At 47.2% G+C, this 23,637-nt stretch overlaps 1 protein-coding gene across 10 annotated transcripts in view; it reads left to right on the top strand.

The window, feature by feature from the left end:
* CCDC138 (coiled-coil domain containing 138) overlaps nt 1-22,905 on the top strand; it is a 48,701-nt gene extending 25,796 nt beyond the window's left edge. For 6 of the 10 annotated variants that reach the window (XM_060027186.1, XM_060027185.1, XM_060027184.1 and 3 more), the window contains 4 exons: nt 5,161-5,353; nt 12,370-12,546; nt 20,652-20,790; nt 22,437-22,905. In XM_060027186.1, coding sequence (XP_059883169.1) covers nt 5,161-5,353; nt 12,370-12,546; nt 20,652-20,790; nt 22,437-22,602 — 675 coding nt within the window. In that variant the 3' untranslated portion in view covers nt 22,603-22,905. The other 4 variants (XR_009521494.2, XM_060027188.1, XM_060027189.1 and 1 more) reach the window with 4 other exon arrangements.
* The last annotated feature ends 732 nt before the right edge of the window (nt 22,906-23,637 follow it).

Raw genomic sequence — 23,637 nt, 5'->3', positions numbered from 1 at the left:
CTTACCTGTATGTCACACCTTTTGTAGTTGTCCCATAATTTTTGTATAGTCTGTTCCATTTTTTCAGTCTTTTTTTTTTCTCTTTGCTTTTTTTTTTTTTGGCAGGGGTGGCTGCGTTGAGTCTTCGTTGCTGCACACGGGCTTTCTCTAGTTGCGGTGAGCAGTGTCTGCTCTTCGTTGCGGTGCATGGGCTTCTCATTGTGGTGGCTTCTCTCGTTGCGGAGCACAGGCTCTGGGCACGTGAGCTTCTGTAGTTGTGGCACACGGGCTCAGTAGTTGTGGCTCGCGGGCTCTAGAGCACAGGCTCAGTAGTTGTGGCACACGGGCTTAGTTGCTCCGCAGCATGTGGGATCTTCCCGGACCAGGGCTCGAACCCGTGTCCCCTGCATTGGCAGGCAGATTCTCAACCACTGCGCCATCAGGGAAGTCCCTCTCTTTGCTTTTTAGTTTCTGAAGTTTCTGTAGAAGGTATCATCAAGCTCAGAGGTTGTTTCTGAAGCCCCGTAGATTCCACTAATGAGCCCAGCAAAGCTCTTCTCCATTCTCAGTGGTTTTCATCTCTAGTGTTCCTTTTGGTTCTTTCTCAGAATTTCATCTCTCTGCCTATTTTATCCGTCTGTTCTTTTGTGTTGTCTCCTTTTTCCATTAGAGCTCTTGGCATGTTAATCATAGTTGTTTCAAATTCCCAGGCTGATTATTCCAGCATTCCTACCGTATTCGGGTCTGATTCTGTTGCTTGCTCTGGCTTTTCAAACTGTGCTTTGCCTTTTGTGTGCCTCGTGTCTTCCTTGCTACCTGGACGTGCCGCACTGTGCCCCGGAGCTGCTGCAGATAGGCCTTCAGTGCTGTGGTGGCAGGTGTGTGGAGGGGAGTGCTCTGGCTGTGTGATCAGGTCTCAGTCTTCCAGGGAGCGCGTGTCCCTGGCCTGTGAACTTCACAGGTGCTTCTCGGGTCTTCTGCCCCTGAGGTGGGGCAGGAGCGTAGAGTTCACTGGAGTTGGGTGTCATTTCCCTTCCCCTAGGCTGATTGGACTCCGATAAAACTCCAGTAGGTTAGGCTCTGGTAAAGTAGTTTTCTTGAGGACAAATCTAACACTGCACAGTGTTACCACTTTTGCTTCAGCTGTCGAACATGCCTCAAGATGAGCAGGGAAGTCTGTCTGCTCACCTGTGTTTGAGCTCACCGTGCTCTTCCTTCCCGATGTCTCAAAGCTCCTTCTTCCGTCTCTCCTGTTTGGAGAGCTTCCCTTAGGCAGTCTGATGACAAACTGTCTTGTCTTTTTTTTTTTTTTTTATGTAATTTTTATTTTATGTTGGAGTATAGTTGATTAACAGTGTTGTGTTATTGTCAGGTGTACAGCATAGTGATTCAGTTCTACGTATACGTGTATCTGTTCCTTTTAAAGTTCTTTTCCCATTTAGGTTATTACAGAAGATTGAGCAGAGTTCCCTATGCTATACAGTAGGTCCTTATTGTGTATCTGTTTTATATGTAGTAGTATGTATATGCTAATCCCAAACTCCCAGTTTATTCCCCCAGCCTTTCCCCTTTGGTAACCATAAGTTTGTTTTCTAAGTCAGTGAGTCTGTTTCTGTTTTGTAAGTAAGTTCATTTGTATCATTTTTTTTTTTTAGATTCTACATATAAGCGATATCATATGATATTTGTTCTTCTTTGTCTGACTTACTTCACTTAGTGTGATGATCTCCAGGTCCACCCATGTTGCTACAAATGGCATGATTTCATCCCTTTTTATGGCTGAGCAGTATTCCATTGTATATACATACACCACATTCTTCTGTCAGTGGACACTTAGGTTGTTTCCATGTGCTGGCTATTGTAAATAGTGCTGCAGTGAAGACTGGGGTGCATGTGTCTTTTTGAATTGTGGTTTTCTCGAGATATATGCCCAGTAGTGGGATTGCTGGGTCATATGGTAGCTCTATTTTTAGTTTTTTAAGGAACCTCCATACTGTTCTCCACAGTGGCTGTACCAATTTACATCCCCACCAACAGTGTTAGAGGCTTCCCTTTTCTCCATACCCTCTCCAGCATTTATTGTTTGTAGATTTTTTGAGGATGGTCATTTTGACCGGTGTGACATGATACCTCAATGTAGTTTTGATTTGCATTTCTCTAATAATTAACGATGTTGGGCATCTTTTCGTGTGTCTTTTGACCATCTGTATGTCTTCTTTGGAGAAATGTCTATTCAGATCTTCTGTCCATTTTTTGATTGGGTTGTTTGTTTTTTTGCTCTTGAGTTGCTGAGCTGTCTATATATTTTGGAGGTTAATCCCTTGTGGGTTGCTTCGTTTGCAAATATTTTCTCGCATTCTGAGGGTTGTCTTTTCATCTTGTTTACGGTTTCTGTTGCTGTGCAGAAGCTTTTCCTTCATCTTAGAATGCTCTGATTTCCCCATCATTTCTAAAGCATATTTTCACTGGATTTCAGATTTGGGCATGACAGTTCTCTTCTTGCAGCATTTGAAAAATGTTGTGCCAATTCCTTCTAGTCAGTTTCTGTGGTTTCTGTTAAGAAGTCTGCTGCCATTTGAATTGCTTTCCCGTGTATGTTCATTTCTCTGACACTGCTTTTGGTCTTGTTCCCTTTCTTCAGTTTTCATGAGCTTGGCTGCGCTGTGTCTCGTTGGTCTCTGGGTCTGTCCTCCTTGGGGCTTGCTCAGCTGCCTCAACCTCTGCAAATGGCTTCCAGCCGCCGCCCCTTCAGCTGTTCCTTTGGCCCCGCTTGGCTTTCTGCTCCTTCCAGGGCTCTGATTGTCGTTGCTGTCACAGCTTTTGTGACGGTCCCTCAGCTTCTCGAGTCTCTTCTTTTGTTCCCCTTTCTGCTCAGATTGGGCAGTCTCTGTTCTTGTGTTTCCCACTTCGCTGGCCCTTCCCTCTGCTCTCTGCTCTGCTGCTCAGGCAGCTCACTGAGGGCTTGTCCTGGTCGTCGTGGCTTCAGTTATGAAATTTCTATTTGGTTCTTCTTTACATTTTCTTTGGTTAGACTTTGTTTTTCTTTGATGAGATTTTCTGTTTTTTTCTTCATTTGTTTCAAAAATGTCTGTAATTTCTCATTTCGTCACAGCTCCTCTAGCGTGTTTGTCATGTTGGTGTTGGCAAGTACTGGTTTTCCTTTTTCATTCAGTTTGAGGTCCTTCTGGTGTGATTAGTGATTCTCTGTTGGAAACTGGACATCCCGGCACTGTCTCACGAGACTCCGGATGTTAGTAAACATTTTGTCTCGCCTGGCTGGCGCTGCTCTGCAGACGAGGGGCCTCCTCAGTCAAAGCCCTGGTTCCCCGCCAGCCGGTGTGGCCATGGGAGGCGGTGGGGGTGGGGCTGGGGGCGCCTCACGGCTCCCACGTGGCCTCCGCCGACGCTGCCGTTCCGCCTGGCGGGGGTGGGAGTCCCCGCCTTCCTGACGACCTTGCTGGCTTTGGGGGGCTGGGCCACGGGCTGTTCTGTGGTGTTTGGCTGGAGCGCAGTCTTGTCTGCACGTTTTTTGTCTCGCAGGTCTGCCCTTTGCCGCCCTGTGGCCAGAGATCAGCGCTTGGCGTTAGGGTGGGCATTCTCTATCCTTCGGTGGCCGCTTTTTCGGCTCCAGATCTGGGAAGTCTGAAGCCGTATTGGGTGTTTGGGGCCCCAGCCAGCCTGCTTTCTTCTGTCCGCCTTTCAGTCATCTGGTGTTTGTTTTCTGTACAATGTCCAGGGGGTTTAGTTGTCTTCAGAGCAGGAAGACTGGGGGAGATAATACCTGCTCAGTCTTGTGGCCAGAAATCTTATTTTCTACTTTAAAAAGTTTGTTAACCTGGGGGGCGGGTCAAAGTTGTTTTTGACATGTTTTTTGCCTTATAGTAGAGAAGGCAACCTGTCCTATAAAATACGGGTGAAGTCCTGGGGCGAGCGACCCCCGTAGGCGGGTCCTGAGCCGCACTGAGCACAGGTGCGTGAGACATCACGTTCTTCAGCAGAGACTTTGGTTTCTCTTCTGTTTCCACTTAGAGGGAAGTAGTATCAACACACGTTTAGGAAAACAAAAAGCTTATTTTTAGACATAAGCAAAATTCCCTTAATCCTGTCTTCCTAATGCATTATTCTGAGTAGGATTTTGAAATATTTTCTTCTATTACCTTTTCACGCTGAGGCTTTAAAGCACAAATGTATTATCTCTTCCTAATGATATCAAAAGCTTATTGATGATATATGTGAATTAGGTGGCACTGCTTGTGCGACTCACCACATCAGTTGGCCTCTGACACTCATAAAATCTCAGTATATCTGCCTCTGATTTTATGTGCAGAAATTCTAGAGCTGATGCTTTTTATCCACATTGCAAGATCAGTGCTTATCTGGGTACAGATGGGTCAGAAATCCTCAGAAGATGGGGGAAGCCGTTACAAAAGTCAGTGATACGGGTTTATAACAAAGGGAATTTTAAGTTGTTTCTGAGTGTGGCTTCAGCACTCCCATCTGCAGCAGTTTGAATGCTTTTCCTGTGTTGGCTTCTTACCGTATTTGTGGAAAACCGTCAGAGCCTGTGTTGTTTTAGAGGGAGTTAATATGCCATCATTTCTGTTTTGCTCATTTTCTTGTTTGAGTTGATTCGCCCTGAGAATTGTCCATGATTCTAACCCAGCATTTTTTTCTTCTGAAATGGATAAAATGTATCGCAATCGTGGTGACATTTACCATCTGACTGGGCTGTGAAGCAGCGAGGCGCTAGATGATCGGTGTGAGCGGGCACTGGGGGATGCTGGGCTCTTCGGCAGTGGTGGAGGCGGGCAGCCCAGACCCCACAAGCCTCTCCTTGTTCCTTTGGCTGCTCTGTGCCAGAGCTCTCTCACGATCTGCTCTTAGATGTTTTGAAATGGAATCTTGTCATAGTGCTTCTCCTAATTTAATTCTTTGGAAATTACTGTTTCTCATTTCTTAGTTGTACCCATTTCTTTTAGAGGAATATGTAGTATAAATATTTTTTTAAAGTTGATTATAAAATTACTGCTTTCCAGTCTTGCATATTTCCAGCTCCATTTGATCTGTTTTTAGTTAGCAAAAGATTGGCTTATTTTTAGTTCATATATTGGATTGTAGTATTTGAAATACATATTTTCTGAACCTGAGTAAGTGTACTAAGACAGTACATGTTTTTAACAGCATTCGACTATGACGTCAACATTGAGGCGACTGGGTGAAGACATATTCAAAGGAGTAGTGACCAAGGGCCTTCAGGGTAATTCTTTGGAGCATTCTGGGGAGAGTAAACCAAAGACAGCTGCTTTCTTTAAGAGCTCCAGTTTACCACTGAGATTTTTATCAACTCTAATTGTTCTCAAAACAGTCACACAAGGTAAGCTTTCAGATGTGCTTGTGGTATAATCTCTTGGCAGTAACCAGAAGAGAATCCTCCGTAGTGGAGCAGTTCTTACACTATAGTTGAATACATTTTACATTTTCGGAATGAGCTTTTAAGTTGTTTTATACTTGTGACCCACTGTTAGAAACTACTTTAATTGCTGAATTTGAGAAAAATGAGTGGTGGGTTGGCTTTGTTGCCCCTCCCAGAGGCCCTTGTTGATGCTCTTAGATCACGTGCCCATAGCAACCTTTGCTGCCACTGCCCTTGCGTTTCCCGCGTGGTATTGAGATTGCTATTAATAGTTTACTGATTCCCACTAGAGCAGGGCCTGGCGGACTAGAGCCCATGGGCCAAATGTGGCCCACCACCTGTTTTGTCAATAAAGTTTTATTTGAACACAGTTATGTTCATTTGTTTCCTGTTGTCTCTGTTTTTGCCATATAACAACAGAGCTGAGTAGCTGGCAACAGAGACAGCCTGCCCTCCAGAGCCTATAAAGTTGTTACCTGGCCCTTCACAGAAAAGGTTTCTCAGCCCCCACACTCGTGTGTAAGCTTACCGCCTTGTTGCCCACTGTACACCCTGCACCCAGCCTGGTGCTTGATGTATACGAGAGAACGAGGAAATGAATGCATTAAAAATGTTTCCTTCAGGGACTTCCCTGGTAGTCCAGTGGTTAAGTCCCCGCGCTTCCACTGCAGGGGGCGCAGGTTCGGTCCCTGGTTGGGGAACTAAGGTCCTACATGCCGCATAGCCAAAAAAAAAAATGTTTCCATCAAAGTTGGCCGTTTTTAGTACAGTTTTGATATACAGCTATAAGTAGTTATCTTTTTTGGATTATTAAATATGAGAATTTGTGTTAAGGTGAGTGATACCAATGTAGTCAAACAATAAATAGACCATCTTTCTTCCTTCCCTGTTAAATTATATAACTCAGTCTGGTTGGTTGTTTTTTTAAGTGCGCAGTGGTGGTCAATTATTTTGACTACTTTCTCTGAAGTATATTCTCCTGATTATAAGGAATTTAAGGGAAAAACCAAACTGTGACTCTTATTTTCTTAACAGATAGGGTGGTAACTGCCTGGAAGGTTGTTTGTGAGAAGGGGTATTAGCCAAGCCAGAGTCCACCACATGTCAGCATACATGATAGCGTCATTTGATACAAAGTGGTATTCATTACCGATGGAACGAATGGAAAGGAGAAATAAGCAGGAAGGGATTCGGTGCCTCCTGTCCCCCTTCTGTGCAGCACAGTATTGGCCGTGCTGACCACCTGTGGTGACCTTAAACAAGTGGGAATGAACATTGGAAAGGAATAGAGAAAACTGGTAACTCATGGGTACTCTGTGTAAGTCTGACAGTCAGAGAAACTGGCTGAGAGATCAGTGTGCTGTGGTCTGAATGTGTGTCCCCCTCAAAGTTCACCTGAGGAGACCCTAATCCCCAGGGAGGTGGTGTCAGGAGATGGGCCTTTGGGAGGCGCTCAGGTCGTGAGGGTGGTGCCCAGATGAACAAGACCCCACAGAGCTCCCTCGGGCCTCCACCACGCGAGGACACAGCAAGAAGACCGTGAAGGGGGAGGAGGGCCCTCGCCAGACGCCAAACCGACAGCACCTCGACCCCAGACTCCCAGAGCTGCGAGCAGGACCTTCTGTCCTTTCCTAGCCGTCCAGTCTCTGGCATTGTGTTACAGCAGCCCGAGTGGTCTAAGGCCTAATCTGGGTTTCAGAAAACGGGCTCCAGAGGAAATTCACAAAAGTCCATTGATTTTGACTACTGTCGTGACTAGAGCGTAACTACCGTGACCATCAGTAACAAGCAGCTGTAATGTGTGAAAAAAAGAGATCTTGTTCATGTAAGCAAAACAAAATAATGTAAAAAATGTGGATATTAATCTAACATGGGATCTGTAAAACCTCATCTGTTGTGAAATATAACAGGACATAAGTAAAGATTTGGTAAAAAATGGGTGAATGAACAGGTTGATAAAGATTATCGCCGAAGTTAAAGGGCAGCAGTAAAGGACTTTCGTTCTTCTTACCCGGGAAGACCAAGAGTATTATTAGAATCTATAAGACACCCCAGGTGGCTGCATCTAATGGTACCAATTAAAATTCCAATATGGTTTGTGTAAGCTGAGAGAGTAGTAGAGAAGTTTATTTGAAAGAACATTTGCAGTGAGTGTGCTAATTTAAAGGAAACAAGTGAAATAGCAGCCCTGAGGCGGAGGCTTTGCCTTCGCAGATTGTAAAACAACTGTGATGTGTAATAATAAAAATGAGTAATATTGATATAAAACCTTATAATAGGAAAATAGTCCCGAATTGTCACACAACTGGCACTTCGTGTGCACTTACTGAATTAATGAATTTGATTGCTTCCTGGTCCAAGTCAGTTTTTTAAGAACATGGAATCATAAGCCAGCCCCTGTGGAGCTGGTCCCCTGGTCCCTTGTCAGCCTTCACTTGTCAGGTGCCCCAGAGAGGTCCTGAGGACTGGAAGGGGGCCGTTGGGTCTCAGCCAGAAAGCCGAGGAAGAGCCAGGAGAGCAGGAGGGCACCTAGGAAGCGCCGTTAGGGGCGGTGGTGCAAGTGTGGGGAAAGGGGATTGGGGCACACGCTGTCTTGCCACGCACTGCAGCAAGTTCCGGGAAAAGTAAAAAAGTAAGCGTAAGAAAAGCTCTTAAATTAAACAGTAGACTTGGTGAGAGGACATCTCCTACTTATAAAATAGAAGTGTCTGTTACAATATCGGTAAATTTAGTAGAGACAATGGAGAATAGATGTGTTGGATGATACACATAATATTAAATGCTTAATAACCCAAAAATATGTGGGTCTGTAAGGTGATTTCCTGTTCCACTGACTGGACAGTGTGGGTAGATTGTTCCTGAGAATCGACGCAGGTAGTGATCGTTGGTGTGGATTTGACACTGTCATGTCAAGCCCTTTGTATGTTGTCTGAACATGGTTATCCCCATTTGAGTGGTTCTTAGGTCACAGAGCCTAGACCTTTGTGCCGGGGCCACACAGCAGTGTTTGACAGCGTGGTTCAGCTCAGCTCTGTTTCTGAAGCCCACCTCTTGGCCCTCCAGTGTGACTCCCCGAGACCATCAGAGGTAGTAATAGCAGACACCTACACAGTGCCTGCTGTCCTGGGCTAAGCGCCGCATACTGGCTGCTCCGACCCTTCCAGCAGGGTGGCGAGGGGGCAGCATTCTCTCACCCCCGTCCTGCAGGTGATACGTGGAGGCTAAGCCTGCGCCCTCCGTCACTGCTGTGCGGCTCTCTGACATTCACTGTGAGCTGCGACCTCAGACCCGTCACACAAAGCGAAGTGATCGGGGAATGTGCCACCGGAGGGGACATGTACAGCTTTGATTGCGCTGTAGTTTAGGATCACTTTTGAAGTGCATTCTGGTTTCAGGAGCCACCAAGATGTATGCTAACGTTTAATAAGACTTACTGTAAGGAAACAGTTCAAAAGGGAACGAAGTCCCAGGTTGCTGGTGTGCTGTCTGCGCTGGTGGAGAAAGTGGGTGGGTTCTCGTGCTGTTGCCGGTCTTTTTCTAGCCACACTCGGTGGTTTCAGGGTTCCTCCCCACAGGAACCTGAGGAGGGACGTGGGGTTGTCATTTTTACAGAAGAACAAACTGTAAGGGAGCCAGATCTTTCTCGAGGACAGAGAAATGTCATGCGTCATCAACAATGATACTGCATAGGTGTGGGACTCAGCGTGAAACATTTTAATACAACTCTCTGTGCATGCACACTTGATCTTTACAGTTGATCCGTGTAAAGATACGAGCATTAGAAGAAGTGATAAGAATCTTGCGTGATGGGATTACCTGTCTTAGGGACGGCCTTCTCCTGTTGGGCTTGGTGTGCGCGCCAGGGCTTGTCCTGCAGCCCCGCCCTACGCGCTCCCGGCCCGCGGCCCGCGCAGGTTTGTGTGTCTGTGATTATGCTGCCACCCCTCAGCCTTAGAGGGGTGCGGGGTGTGACTGCCGTGCTCCGGGGCAGGAAGGCTTGGCCTGGGGAGGCGGCAGCGTGACCGGCAGGTGAGAGCTCAGCTCTGCAGCCACAGGCTCAGCCCCGTCAGTGGTGTGCAGCGTGGGCCCCTCCCGTTTCTGTGTTTGCACCGCGGCGTTCTGGCGTCCAGCAGGCCCCTAAGCAGTACGCTAGCCACTCTCCTTGTGGCCGTCATTGCTGTTTGCTGTTATTAAACCGCTCAGGGTTGGTTTCCCCTGAGACAGAATCGATCTGTTGGATGCCGTTGGGTTTCTGTCGCTGCTCAAATGGACCACGTAAACACTTGGTTCTTTGGGCTCAGCTCCGCTGGGAGGCTGGGCTGGGCTCCTCCCCCATGCGGCCCCTCGCCTGCACCTGTCTACACTGCACCAGGGGCTGCTGGGCTGGAGGTCTCTGCCGCCTTCTGCGGTCACAGTCCCAGGTGGGCCCGGCCGCAGAGGCGGAGTCACTGCCGAGACTCGATCTGATCCGATCCTCGAGCCGGCCGTCGCCCACCGATGGCCTCTGATCAGGACTAAAAGGTGGTCTTGTTGAACGTCGGGACGTTTCTTAAACACTCAGTAGTACAGCATGTGTATAGAAAGAAACCAGGTTTGGCACAGTTGGTAACTAAACTTTTTTAGAATACTCTTTTAGAGGTTAAATTGGTTTTTAGGAAATCTTCATTATTCGGGAAATTAAAGTAAGGAGGTAACTTTTAATTTCCCCTCGAAAGATTAGACCACTTTAAAAAAATAACCAGGGCTTCTCTGGTGGCGCAGTGATTGGGAGTCCGCCTGCCGATGCAGGGGACACGGGTTCGTGCCCCGGTCTGGGAAGATCCCACATGCCGCGGAGCGGCTGGGCCCGTGAGCCATGGCCACTGAGCCTGCGCGTCCGGAGCCTGTGCTCCGCAGCGGGAGAGGCCACAACAGTGAGAGGCCCGCGTACCAAAAAAAATAAAAATAAAATAACCAAACACCATCTTTGTATCCCCTCCAAATTAATAAAGGACTACTTTTTAAGTTTGCAAACCTGCTGTATCGTGCAGCCTTCGGCCTGTTTAATCTGAGGCAATGCCGAGTGAGAAGGGAGAGGACTTGGTGTCAGATGCAGCAGGGCAGCACCTATAGTGGTGCTTGTACCCGGGAGCGGCCGTCAGCGCTCTCCTGCCTCAGCAGGGCAGCTCCGGAGAGCAGCTGCAGCCGTCAGCGCTCTCCCGCCTCAGCAAGGCAGCTCCGGAGAGCAGCTGCAGCTTTGCCGACCTAGATACACGGTCGCTTTGCAGTGCTCTGGAAGCTCAGAAGTTAAGTGCAGTAGTGTGCCTTGGGCCAGATGCTACCAGAAGTAAAGATGAAGTGTGTTATAAATAGACACAGAGGCACAGATCTTAAGTTCTAAAAATTCTTTCACATGTGTTTTAATTTCACACAGGTTATTCCCAGCTTCTCATTCTTCTTTCTTTTTTTTTTTTTCTTTTTCGGTACGCGGGCCTCTCACTGTTGTGGCCTCTTCCGTTGCAGGGCACAGGCTCCGGACATGCAGGCTCAGCAGCCATAGCTCACGGGCCCAGCCGCTCCGCGGCATGTGGGATCTTCCCAGACCGGGGCACGAACCCGTGTCCCCTGCATCGGCAGGCGGACTCTCAACCACTGCGCCACCAGGGAAGCCCCTCATTCTTCTTTCTTAATAAATTTATTTATTTATTTTTGGCTGTGTTGGGTCTTCGTTGCTGCGCACAGGCTTTCTCTAGCTGCAGTGAGCGGGGGCCGCTTTCGTTGCAGTGCGGTGGCTTCTCTTGTGGAGCACAGGCTCTAGGCGCGTGGGCTTCAGTAGTTGTGGCACACGGGCTCAGTAGTTGTGGCTCGCGGGCTCTAGGGCGCAGGCTCAGTAGTTGTGGCGCACAGGCTTAGCTGCTCCGCGGCATGTGGGATCTTCCCGGACCAGGGCTCGAACCCGTGTCCCCTGCATTGGCAGGCGGATTCCTAACCACTGCGCCATCAGGGAAGTCCCAGCAGCTTCTCATTCTTAGTAATTAGGGCTCTAATTATTTCTTTAGTTTGCATAGCATGGACAGCAAAGAAGAGACAAAACATGAGGCCAGAGGACAGGAATTTAGTGGTGATCCTGTCATATTTTCAGTGTGTATCACAACACTTCTGAGCCTTCTTTAAACAGAACTTTCAGCAGAAAAATTAACTCACTAGTGCGTGAACAGCATGAACAGGTTCTGTTGCTTCGAATAGTGTGTTGAAAGAGTTTTAGAAAACTGGAATGTTCTTGCACATTTGAAAGCACGGTGTGAACTGTTGTAGCCATTGAAGTATCTTAACTCATCTGCGTTGATCCCGGTCACATCAGTGCTTCCCAGTCACCCGTGGAACATCTTGGAGAACGTTCCAGGGCTCCTGACCGCAGGTGCCGTCCCTGCGTCGGCTGTGGTCGGATCTCCAGCCATTCGTCACGGTGGAGGCATCGCAAGAGACTCCGGGCGGGTCAGTCTCCTGGGGCTCTTTGAGGGGCTCCTGTTTGGTCTGGGTCAGAGGGCAGAAACCCTGGTTTAAAACCCACTGAGCACGTTTGTATGAACTTGCATTTTGAAACAGGTGACCGTGTGGCAACAGTAATCTCAGGAGCGTTGTCAAGATCACGGTACTAATGCTGTTGAGATCTGTGGAAGCATGCGGTAGTTACAGGCAGATATGGGGACCAACATTACTCGTGGTGTTTACTGTTAAGCATCCATTGTTTTCTTTCTTGATGTAGAGAAGGAACGGTGTTTATTGTGACTTAAGCGTTACAGTAGGGAAATCTGAACGACTTTTGCCCTGTCATAATGTAATGTCCCTCCCCGTTGGCCTTCAGCCTGTCGCCTCTGGTCGTTCAGTTTTTCCTTTCCTCTTGGATCCATGGAAGTGGCGGTGTTCCCTTCCTGCCGTCCGCGTCTGTTACCAGCTGGACCACTGACGCAGCCGCTGTTTGACGCCCTGTCTTTCAGCCGACTACCTGGCGCAGGCGTTTGACTCTCTGTGTCTGGACTTGAAGGCGGATGAAGGGAAGAGCCTGTTCCTGGAGTACCAGGCTGTCCCGGTGGTGCTGAGCCACCTGAAGATTTCCAGCAAAGGGCTCCTGTCCTGCGTCGTCGACAGCCTGCTGCAGATGACAGTGGAATCCAGTGAGTGTTACATCTCTTCTGACAGTGTGACTCTGCGGGTCAGGCCCTGGTGCCTCTTATACCCTAAATGCTGTGTGGTAGCGTCTTTAGTCCCACCCCTGACCCTTCGTCCACATTTCCACGAAATCGGCGCAGTTTCCAGGGGGCCCCGGTTGTGTGGATTTGTTCTGCGGCGTCACTCCCATCCTCGCGCCTCTCTTTGCGCTCTGTGTCCCTTGTTGTCCCTGAGGCTGGGAGGGAGCGGGGCCCTCAGACACGTCCCCACCTGCAGGGGGGGGTGGGGACCCAGTTCCCTCCGGCGGTCGTGCTGGGGTAGCGCGCTCTTCTGACTTGCGGGCGGTGGCCCCTCACCTAGCCCGGATACAGACGGGGGTGCCGAGCCCGGGTGCTCTGGTTCGCTTTGGCTGCCTTGTTGTTTGGGCCCCAGGTGAGCTCTCGACTTGTAAGAAGCAGCATTTAGCTTTGGTCATTCCTTTTCACGTGGAGCTGCTCCTTTTCCCTGTGTTGCATTTCTGATTATGCCTTTCAGGAGGCGGAGCCCACAGACGGGACCTGAGCCTGGGAGTGAGTGCACGAGGCCGGGTGCCCGGTGGCCGGCCCCGGGCAGGGGGTTTGTAGGCAAGACACAGAAGCAAAGCGAAGCACCTGTGTATTTGTGTCTAATATAATGTTTGCCTTATTTGGCTGTTAGGATCGTTGTTCTTGAGTTCGGTTTCTCAGATTCTGGTTGGGTTCTGCTCTGTCTGGTGGGCTGTGACCTGGGGGGACTGGAGCCACCTAGTCTGGTGGCCGCCTTGTTTACTGACTGTCGTGACAGTATTTGGGGAAAGTGTACTGGGTTCCCGACACTGGGTGGCAAGTTCAAGAAGACTGGTCCTCGGTGCGGAGGTGGAGAAGCGGTAGGAGCTCCGTCCGTCCTGGGCCCCTGCGGCCGCAGGGTCCCTTCTCTGCCCGGCCCCGCTGCTCCCCAGGCGTGAGGGCTGCCCTTAGCTGTGCAGGCAGAGTTCTTTGAAAGCTGCTGTGACGCGTTTCCTTGAGTGTAAATTGAGGGCTGTGCGTTGATTTACCTGAACATACGTATTGTGAGCACACTGTTACTTTTAGATTGAGGGCTTCTGGTTATCTGTTTTGGGCGTGAATGTAAATCGTACAATAACTGAGCAATGTGCTTTTAGAAAACTACTCGGTGGTTTCTTTTTTTTCTTCCTGTCAGTGGTAAAAGCTGTTACTTATCTGGGTTTAGCTGTGTAAGGACATGAGTCTTACTTTATTTTAAAGAATACTTTCCTTTTCTTGTCAGACGTAGTTTGAATAGAACATTTAAGTTTGTGTTTGTATTGTTAGTTTATTCTCTCGTGTGCCCCAGAAACCATCTTGTCCGAGGTGACACACCTGAATGGCAACAATGTGTTTGAGTACATTTTGCACACCTTGTTTTTTTCAAGTATAATTTACTTTTATTATAAAAGTAATAGAAATTTGGAAACTGGCAAAAAACCAAAAAGTCTTAGTATCCAAAAATATGTACATTTGCAAGCACACCCTGCTCTATTGTGCTTTTTCCAAGTACTTTTTTTTTTTAAAACACACTGAAGGTTTGTGGCGACGCTGCCTTGAGCAAGCCGGTTGGCACCATTTTTCCCCCAGCATTTGCTCACTTCCTGTCTCTGTGTCACATGTTGGTAATTCTCACAGTGTTTCACACTTTTTCATTATTATTATATTTGTTGTGGTGATCTGTGATCAGTGGTCTTTGATGTTACTCTTGTAATGGTTTGGGGGGGGTCATGAACTGCACCCTTAGAAGATGGTGAACTTAATAATGTGTGTGTTCTGACTGTTCTGCTGGCCGCTGCTCCCTGACACACAACAGTATTGAAGTTAGGCCAGTTAATACCCTACAGTGGCTCAAAGTGCTCAAGTGAAAGGAAGACTCACACGTCTCTCACTTTAAATCAAAAGCTAGAAATGATGACGCTTAGTGAGGAAGGCATGTCGGAAGCCAAGATAGGCCTAAAGGCAGGCTTCTTGCAACAAACACTTAGCCGAGCTGTGAGTGCAAAGGAAAAGCTCTTGAAGGAAATTAAAAGTGCTACTTCAGTGAACACAGGAATGATAAGAAAGCAAAATAGCCTTCTTGCTGATTGCAGAGAGTCTCGGTGTCTGGACAGAAGATGAAACCAGCCACAACGTTCCCTTAAGCCAGAGTCTAATCCAGAGCAAGACCCTGCCTCTCTTCAGTTCTTGAAGGCTGAGAGACGTGAGGAAGCTGCAGGAGAAAAGTCTGAAGCCGGCGAGGTCGGTTCATGAGGTTTCAGGAAAGAAGCTGCCTCCGTAACATAAAAGAGCGAGAGGAAGCAGCAAGTGCTGGTGTAGAAGCTGCAGCGAGTTGTCCAGAAGATCCAGCTAAGAGAATTCACGAAGGTGATATGAAAAACTAGGGCTGAAGGCTTACCAATTTGAGGAAAGACATGGTTTTACAAATCTAAGAAGCTAAGCAAATGCCAAAGCTCAGTGAAGTTCAGGATAAACCCAGAGAGACAGACCCACACGGAGACACATGATGTTAAACTGTCAAAAGTCAAAGACAGAGAATCTTGAAGGCAGCAAGAGAAAGTGTGGTCTGCACACAATGGAATATTACTCAGCCTTAAAAAGGAAGGAAGTGCTGGCACCTGCCACACCTTGGATGAGCCTTGAGGACATTGTGCTCAGTGCAATAAGCCAGATACAGAAGGATAAATCCTGTATGATTCCACTCATGTGAGAGCCCTAGAATCATCAGATGTATAGAGACAGGAAGTAGGATGGTGGGGGCAGAGGCTGGAGGGGTGGCTGGTGTTTCACAGGGACAGAGTCAGCTGGGGAAGATGAAGAGCTCGGGGCGGGGGGGTCGGGGGATGTTTGCCCAACGGCGTGAATGCGCTTCACACTAACAAAGACTACACTTTTATAAATGGTCAAAATGGTAAATTTTATGTTACGCATGTTTCACCACAATTTGAAAATTAAATATAAATGAACTTTTAGTACTCAAAAAAAAAAAAAAAAACCCCATTCAAGCAAGGCAGAACTGTAGAGAGCATTAAGTGTTTTTTCCAAAAAAATCCCCGGAAACCTTGTCATTTGGAAATACCCATCATCAGTGTTCGGTGGATGTAATTGCAGACACCGTCCTGTGCATGTGTCCTTGGAGGAGGGGGCCGGGTGGGTGGGTGGCAGGTGGAGATGCTGTAACACAGGGGGCTCATTACACACGTTATTTAGTGAGACGTGCTTAATCTAACGGGAAAAATGAAGCAGAGTTGAGTCAAAAATGTTCACAAGCTTCTTCTGTTAAGAAATAAGGTGAGGGCTTCCCTGGTGGTGCAGTGGTTGAGAGTCCGCCTGCCGATGCAGGGGACACGGGTTCGTGCCCCGGTCCGGGAAGATCCCACATGCCGCAGAGCGGCTGGGCCTGTGAGCCATGGCCGCTGAGCCTGCGCGTCCGGAGCCTGTGCTCCGCAATGGGAGAGGCCACAACAGTGAGAGGCCTGCGTACCGCAAAAAAAAAAAAGAAGGTGAAAAACATCAAGTCTGTCTATTTTTACCTTTTTTATTGTAAAATATATACAACATAAAATCTCTCATTTTAACCATTTTTAAGTGTGCCCTGTTGGTTGCACCGCTCGGTTTAGGCAGTGCTGACACCCAGCCGTGGAAGGTGGGCACTGGCACCACCGCTCTTTCCTTCTCCCCACCTCCACTTCCCGGCCGTTTAGTTTGTATCTTTCCTGTGACGGCAGAATCTGCACATTTGCTTCATGCTAGTTTCTTCTTCTTACTTTGCTTTATATTAGTTTTACATTTAATCACATTCAGCGCTCAGGATTAGTCCTTTGACTGCAACCTCTGCATTTCTGTTCTTAATTCTCAATGATCTCTTTTTTTTAATTAATTAATTTTATTTATTTATTTTTGGCTGCATTGGGTCTTTGTTGTTGCCCGCTGGCTTTCTCTAGTTGCGGCGAGCGGGGGCTACTCTTCGTTGCGGTGCGCGGGCTTCTCACTGCGGTGGCTTCTCTTGTTGTGGAGCATGGGCTCTAGGCACGCGGGCTCAGTAGTTGTGGCTCATGGCCTCTAGAGCGCAGGCTCAGTAGTTGTGGCTCGCGGGCTCTAGAGCACAGGCTCAGTAGTTGTGGCACATGGGCTTAGTTTCTCCGCGGCAAGTGGGATCTTCCTGGACCAGGGCTCGAACCCGTGTCCCCTGCACTGGCAGGCGGATTCTTAGCCGCTGCGCCACCAGGGAAGTCCCTGAACTATCTCTTAATCTTGCTCCCTCGCCTGTTTGCACCCCCCAGTTTAGGAGGTGCTGTGGAGGCTGCTTCGTGTTGTGTTGGAAGTGCTGCCGGGGCGCCTACACTCAAGGAGGTCCCGTCTGAGTGCTCATGCTGGGTCGCACGTGGTGCTTCGCAGCTGTCTCGAGAGGCCAGAGGGCAGCCCGGCCTTCCCAGCAGTGGTGCCCTGCTGCTCTCCTGGGTGGTTGATAGCTGCTTCCTCCCTCAAGCCCACGGTGTAGCCCTTGGATGTTGCCTGGGTTGCTGTTGTGCTCGTTGGATCTGCAGGTCCAGTTCTGTGTCCACTTAGCATTTCACATATAACATAATATGTAATCTTTTTCTTTTATTAACTTTATATCGTTAGGAACACCAGTTGTCCTCATGGATCTTTTTTGGTGGTTTTCCATATCTTGGCTTCTTTCTGGTCCTTTCATTTTTGTTTTCATTCTCTGTGATGATCGGATTGTTATGATAGTAATCTAATTTTCAGCTCTGTCTTTTCGGTTTCTTGATGTTTTAATTTATTACTTCTTTAATGGTGGTGTTTTGATTCTCTCTCTCTTAAATCCTGTTTGTCATCTTTTCTTTCTTATTTTATTGACTAGCCTTGTTATTAGGTTAACTGAGACCTCAGAACTCTTATGGAAAACTGTTCTGTTCTTTGTGTTTTCTTTTAGGTTTGGCTCTGCCTTGTGTGTGCTATATCCCTTTCTGATTGGTTGGTTGACTGAGTGGTTGATTGATTGCTATAACATGCTCACCGAGTTGACGTGCTGTCTCTTTTTAAATCTATTTTATACATATTAGTGTATATATGTCAATCCCAATCTCCCAATTCATCCCCCCCCCGCCCCCCACTTGGTGTCCGTACATTTGTTCTCTACATCTGTCTCTATTTCTGCCTTGCAAACCGGTTCATCTGTCTCTGATGACTCTGGTTCCCTGTCCTCGTGGACGGGGTGGGCCTTCCTCACTCTGCCTACCATTTGTCCCAGTCCAGGTTTTCTCTCCCTTCCGTGCCACAGTTTGAAAGCCCTTTTCCCTAATGTATCCGTTCTTTCCTGTAGCCGGTGGCTCTGGTGGTGACCTGCTCTTTGCCAGATTCTCAGGGCTGTGTTCTCACTTCTCAGATTCTGCTAAACTATCTCGTTTGGGTTCATTTAACCTAGTTAGTGGGAGGCGTGGGTGTCCTGTTCCCATAGAGAAATTCTCTTGGCTTCAGCTGGTTCCCAGTACAGTTCGCTCTGGGACTTTGTTTTCAGTTGATTCCCTGTCAGAGGAGTGAAGAGGCGGCAGTGGCTCCTCTGCGGGTTTGTGGTGGGGGGGTTGGTGAGAATTCCCGAGGTTGTGTCCCCTCCCCCGTGTCTTGCGGAAGAGGGGCGTCGAGGTGGGCTCAGGCCCTGCTCTGGAACTCCTTGCTTCTGTCCTGGGCTGCCTGCTGCCAGTTTTAAGGTCGTGACGAGGACTTCTCCCCTTCCTTTGTCTGTGTGTGGGTTTGGTTTTTGTAAATGAGGTTTTTTGTTTCATTTGTTTTACAATTTTTGATCCATATGACTAGGTGTTGGGGAGAGAAATTCTCTCAAGCACTTTTATCTTCCCATTTTAATCAGTGAAGACATCAGTGAAGTTTAGAAGAGGAGTCACCTGGCCTTTTGGGCCTTTGGTTCTTCTTTTCCTCTCTCGTACTGGCCACGTGTATTCAAATTGAAATTCTTCTAAGCTTAAAAAATATATAATTAATTTAAACACGGTAGTACTGAAGAAAATGTTGACTATAATGTTTCACCTTTATAGGTAAACCTAACCGAATGCATATATGAATCTTTGCGTTTCCTTTCTCTTGTTTGACGTCTGTCTCACAGGTCAGAAGAGAGATTGGAAGTCAGGCCAGTGAACCTCTTCTGCTTCTAAAAGACCTTTATAAGCTTTACTTTTAAAATATGCGGGTGTATTAAACTCTTTGCCTGGTCTTGGCCTTTTTCCATTACAGAGGTCATACAAGGAAGTTCACTTTTATTTGGAAGTGCTTACTTGTAAATATCTGTGTTTTATTCATGCCAGGACCTGATTTACACATAAAGTAAAGCAAAATAAAGGGAGATGCACTCTCTTACACTTTTGCAATTTACAAACAACTATCATAACTTGCTTAGGTGTTTTGCGGCCTCTTAAATGGAAAGCATTGATACTGTGGCCTGTGGCAGTGTTGAGAACCCCCCGAGGTGGCTCCGGCAGTGACTGGGGGCTGTCCCTCTCCCCGGACCTCACTCGTCAGCTGTGCAGTGGTCAGCCTTCCGGTTGAGAGTGACTTGCACCACGGGTCTCAGGATCTGAACCGAGGAAGGTGTACAATTGCTTAACGAAGCTGCTTGAACTCTGGGTGTATTTTTAATATATTTGCAGATTATGTGCACCATACTCGTAACCTAAAGTTCATTCTTCAGAAAGTGTCTGTGTGTCTGAGATCGAAACACATGTAGACACTTGGTGGGCTCCCGTGGGGAGGTGTGCATTTCCCCTCCAGCTTCTCACCGCGGGGTCCCGTGCAAAGGGCACAACCTTGATTCCATGCACCAGCTTTCACTTCCTGTTACCAGAACATTCCTCCGACTGTTATTTTGGGGTTTGCCAGTTTCACCACTTAATAGTTTATTTTCCTCAGTACACCATCAAAATACTGGCATAGAGTCTTTCCGGCTGTGCTTATGTGCTCAAAAAGAATGATGAGCGCAGACTTCTCTTATTCTTACGTCCTTTAGTCACTGATTTGTGCTGGAAATAAAGTTCTGTCCCCATTTTGGGAGCCCCTGAGTTTTACAGGGGAATTTAACTGTTTTAAAGGCCACAGTTTAATGTTATTGTATGATTTTTGTTTCTGTCCAGGCTTCCCTAATTACAAATGTAAGTGACTTACACCTTGGAAAGCATTTTTACACATTGTTTTGTTCAGTGGAGCTTTCAGTTTTCACGGTTACAGACTTTACAGGGACTCTTTCATACACCTTTGTCTACGTCTCTGTCAGAGTCAAAGGATATCACACTTCAGTCTCTCACACGAATCTGGCAAATTCCAGTTATCTCACTACACCAGCACCGAGCTGAATGTTGTTACTGCTTTTGTTCTGTTGTGAGTTGCTTGCTTGCACCCTTTGCTCATTTCTAACAATATTAGGTCTATCTTTTTCTTAGTGATTTATAGGAGCTCTTTTTATAGTAAAATATCAATTCTTCTGGCAAATATATTACGAGGAGATTCTGCCCCCAACTCGCGCCCCACCAAGTTTGGCATTTCCCTTTTGTTTTGTTTTTTAGAGCTTTCGCCTTTTAATTTGTTCTCGTTTCTTTTACATAGACATTTAAAGTTTTTTACCTTATAAAATTTTTCAATCTTTTCTTTTATGAATCTTTCCCACTTTTGCTTTTATGCTTTAAAAAGTTTTTTCCTATTCAGCGATTATGTAAGTTGTCATTAGCACATAAATGAAATTCTTAAATTTAGGGTTTTTAAAGAATTACTACCCCAACAGAATTTCTTACTGCTAAGTATTTAAACAGCCTCCTCTTACGGACTTTCTTCTAGATTCCGCTTAATGGAAGTTTGACACCAGGGGAAATGGTCTTACCTTCGGTTTGCATCGTTCAACAAGAGCCAGTAGTATTTTAATTCTTCAAATGATGGTACTTTCCCCATAGTTTAGGAGGGGAAAGAATGAACACCCAGTTCAGTGTTGGTGAGCCCATCCGCAGGCGCGCTGGCCCCTCACCGCGGACCTGCCTGTCTCGCAGGGTTCCTGCAGCCCTTCCTGCAGGTGTGCAGCTGCTCCCTCTTCTTCCGAACCTGCTCGGTGCTGCTCCGGGGCCCGAAGCTCGACCTCCACATCCTAGAGAAGCTCAGCATCATCCTACAGAAACTGTCCAAAATCAAGTAAGAATTTCGTGTTTCTAACATTTTTTGTTAGGACGTATCTTACTGTGGTCATTTAGATGTTTCCGAATCCTGTAGTGGCTCAACTGTGATGACTAAATCAAAGTTTCCAGTAAACGTGTAGAATATTAACACTGATCCAAGACCACACGCTTAGGGACAGAGTGAACCCTCGAACAGCTTCCTGCACACTGGTGTTCTGCGACGCAACAGGTGAAAATAAGGGAGAGAATAAAACAATCTATTTTGTAGATCCTTATTATTGACTGCAGTGAGTTTAGGGAAGAGAATGAATCAGGCAGAAAAGATTTTAAATGATGCTGGTAACAAACTCTTATGGGCATGCTACTGCCACTGGTTTGGTTTTATTGCAAGAATTGAGGGCTTTCTTTTCATATTTCTTCTTTCCCCAATGCACACATCGGTAAAACCAGTTTATAAATTATAAAAAAAGGACATAGGCTTTAAGCCGTGTTTTCCTGGAGTCTTGTATATCCAGTGTTTCCCTTGAGGCACCTCTGAGCACCTTCTGTCCGTTGCGTTTTTATGACAGTGCAGCGCTGGGCTGGTTCAGCTCCTCTGCCCGCCCCGCCCCCGTCCCCTCGCCTGTGACTTCCATGGCAGCGAACCTGGGTGTCTCGCCAGGCCTCAGCATGCAGGGATGGTGAATACAACGCATCCTGAAATTCCTTGTGGTTGTGTGACCGCAGGTCCGTCTCTTCTGTTTGGTGTCGCACACCGTACCGCACTGTAGGGAATTATTGTCAAATTGTAACCTCATACGCAACTCACCAACTTACGAGTTGAGCTCTGGTATCAGCTAAACTTGTCAGTTCGTTGTCTTCCTTTGCCTGCAGGCCGACGGGCTGTGATTGTCTCGATTTGTAATCAGTAAATTCTCGAGGAGGCCTGTTGCCAGTTTACCCTCTGTGGTGGCACAAGGCTGCAGTGGCGTCACTTAGGTTTAATTCCTTCTCAGCTCTTAATCCCTGGGCTTTGTTGAAGTAGTGCCCAGTGCAGCTGTGTCCTTGGGCCAGAGTGCTTTACGGCTGGCAATGTGTTTTGTAGTCCGTGTTCATTTCAGACGTAGATGAAGAACTAGAACGAAGCTTGAATGAGGAGTTGGGAGAAGCTGACGCCCAAGCAAGTCTCAGGGTAAATCTGTAAACCCTTCTGTATCGGGTGGTGGTCACTTGGGTTACTGGAGAGGCAAACAGATGGATGTACACAAGGAAATGGGAAATACGCTACCAGGTGTCATTCTCACTGATCGAAAGTGAAGTTACTGATTGGTTACTATGCAGAGGATGGTTGCAAAGGTATTTTGGAGCCAAGTCAAGAGGCCAGGTAATATTCTGCTGCGTTAGAAAGCCCAGCTTACTTAAAATAAGGTGGTCAAGTATTTCACTCTTTCCGGCTGTGAGGGAAAAGTCCGCTCCAGTAGTGAATAGGGTGCACGTTTCAGGATGATAAAATATTCTCTTTTCTCCTTGAATACTTTTCCACTTTAGGCCTATTTCATACAAGCTATTTTGTTTGTCTTAGCATGTTAATCCTTTAGTTATCCATTTCCCCACACTTACACATAACGTATCTCTCACTGTTCCTAAGTGTGTAATTAAATTAATGTGCTCATTCTCTTACAGGAGTAATAAGAAGCTCTTTGAACTCTCTACAGTTCATCTGATGCTTCAAGAAATACAAAGGACGACACATCCAGAGCATGCATTTCTCTGTATTAACCTGAATTCAACTCTGTTCAATTTGGGTTTAACAAAATGCAGCTCCCTGGCCTCCAGTACAAACCCTTAGGCTGGCTCATTATTATTTATAGGTATTACCTATGTGTTGCTACTTGTAAGACTGTAAAAATCACCAAAGTAACGACCAAGTAAGTTATGAGTAGCATCATTTATCATGAAAAATGGAAAAATTCTTTTAACCTTTAAAATGGAACCTGTAGAAGCTGTGGAATGTGGATTTTTTCCATTCGGCTAAGGTGGTACTAATGTACACGATGGAATTTTCAGGGTTAAGAGCCTGGAGTTACGTTTTGTAAAAATGTTTTAGGAAAATCCTTTGGAATAAATTGGCGTTCATGTGGGAACAAGGTTAGAGCGTGTCATCGTTCTGTTTTCTTAATATGTTAAAAGTCCCCCTTCTAGAAGCGTATGCACACACACTTTAGCTGCCATAGTTCCCGCACCCAGAGAGCTCTCTTGCCATCAAAGGTGAGTGACGTAGCCAGAGGTCTGGGTAGAGCTCGGGGCGTAGGACAGAAAACTGACACACAGAGGAAATCATCCTGAAGACTCACAGAGATTGTCCTCTACCAGCATTTAGTCTCATTTTCAGAATCTGGAAGAAAGTCTCAGGAAACTTGGGCCCCTTCAAAAGAATGTGAGAGACTGTGCTGTTTGTGAAGCAGAAACAGAAATCCATAAAGAGCTGGCTAATGTGATGGTGAGGCTTACAGGCACTTAAAAATGCAGAAGCGACAGTGAACGCGAGAAACCCATCACCAGTGCTTGAGGAGGTGGAGCCAGCGCTGGGGGGCAGGGGAGGTCCCGGGAGAGGGCGGCGGCGCACGGCGGCGGGGCTGGCGCCTCCTTCCGAAGGGGCCACGGGGCACAGGCCGAGCAGAAGCCGAGCTGAGAGCCGGAGTCGAGTGGGGACCGAAGGCCCGTGAGCGCACGCCAGGCGTGATGGGCCGCTACCTGCAGGAGGAGAAAAGCAAGCCAGCTCCTGCGGTGCCAGAGGTCAATCGGGAGGACTCACACCTAGTGAACATGCCTGGCGTCGGTGTTTTCAGATTTGCAGGTGTTCAGAAGTTATCCACTTACGTAC

Source organism: Delphinus delphis, chromosome 12 (assembly GCF_949987515.2).
Source record: "Delphinus delphis chromosome 12, mDelDel1.2, whole genome shotgun sequence".
Lineage (NCBI taxonomy): Eukaryota > Metazoa > Chordata > Mammalia > Artiodactyla > Delphinidae > Delphinus > Delphinus delphis.
This window is presented reverse-complemented; position numbering and strand designations above follow the sequence as displayed.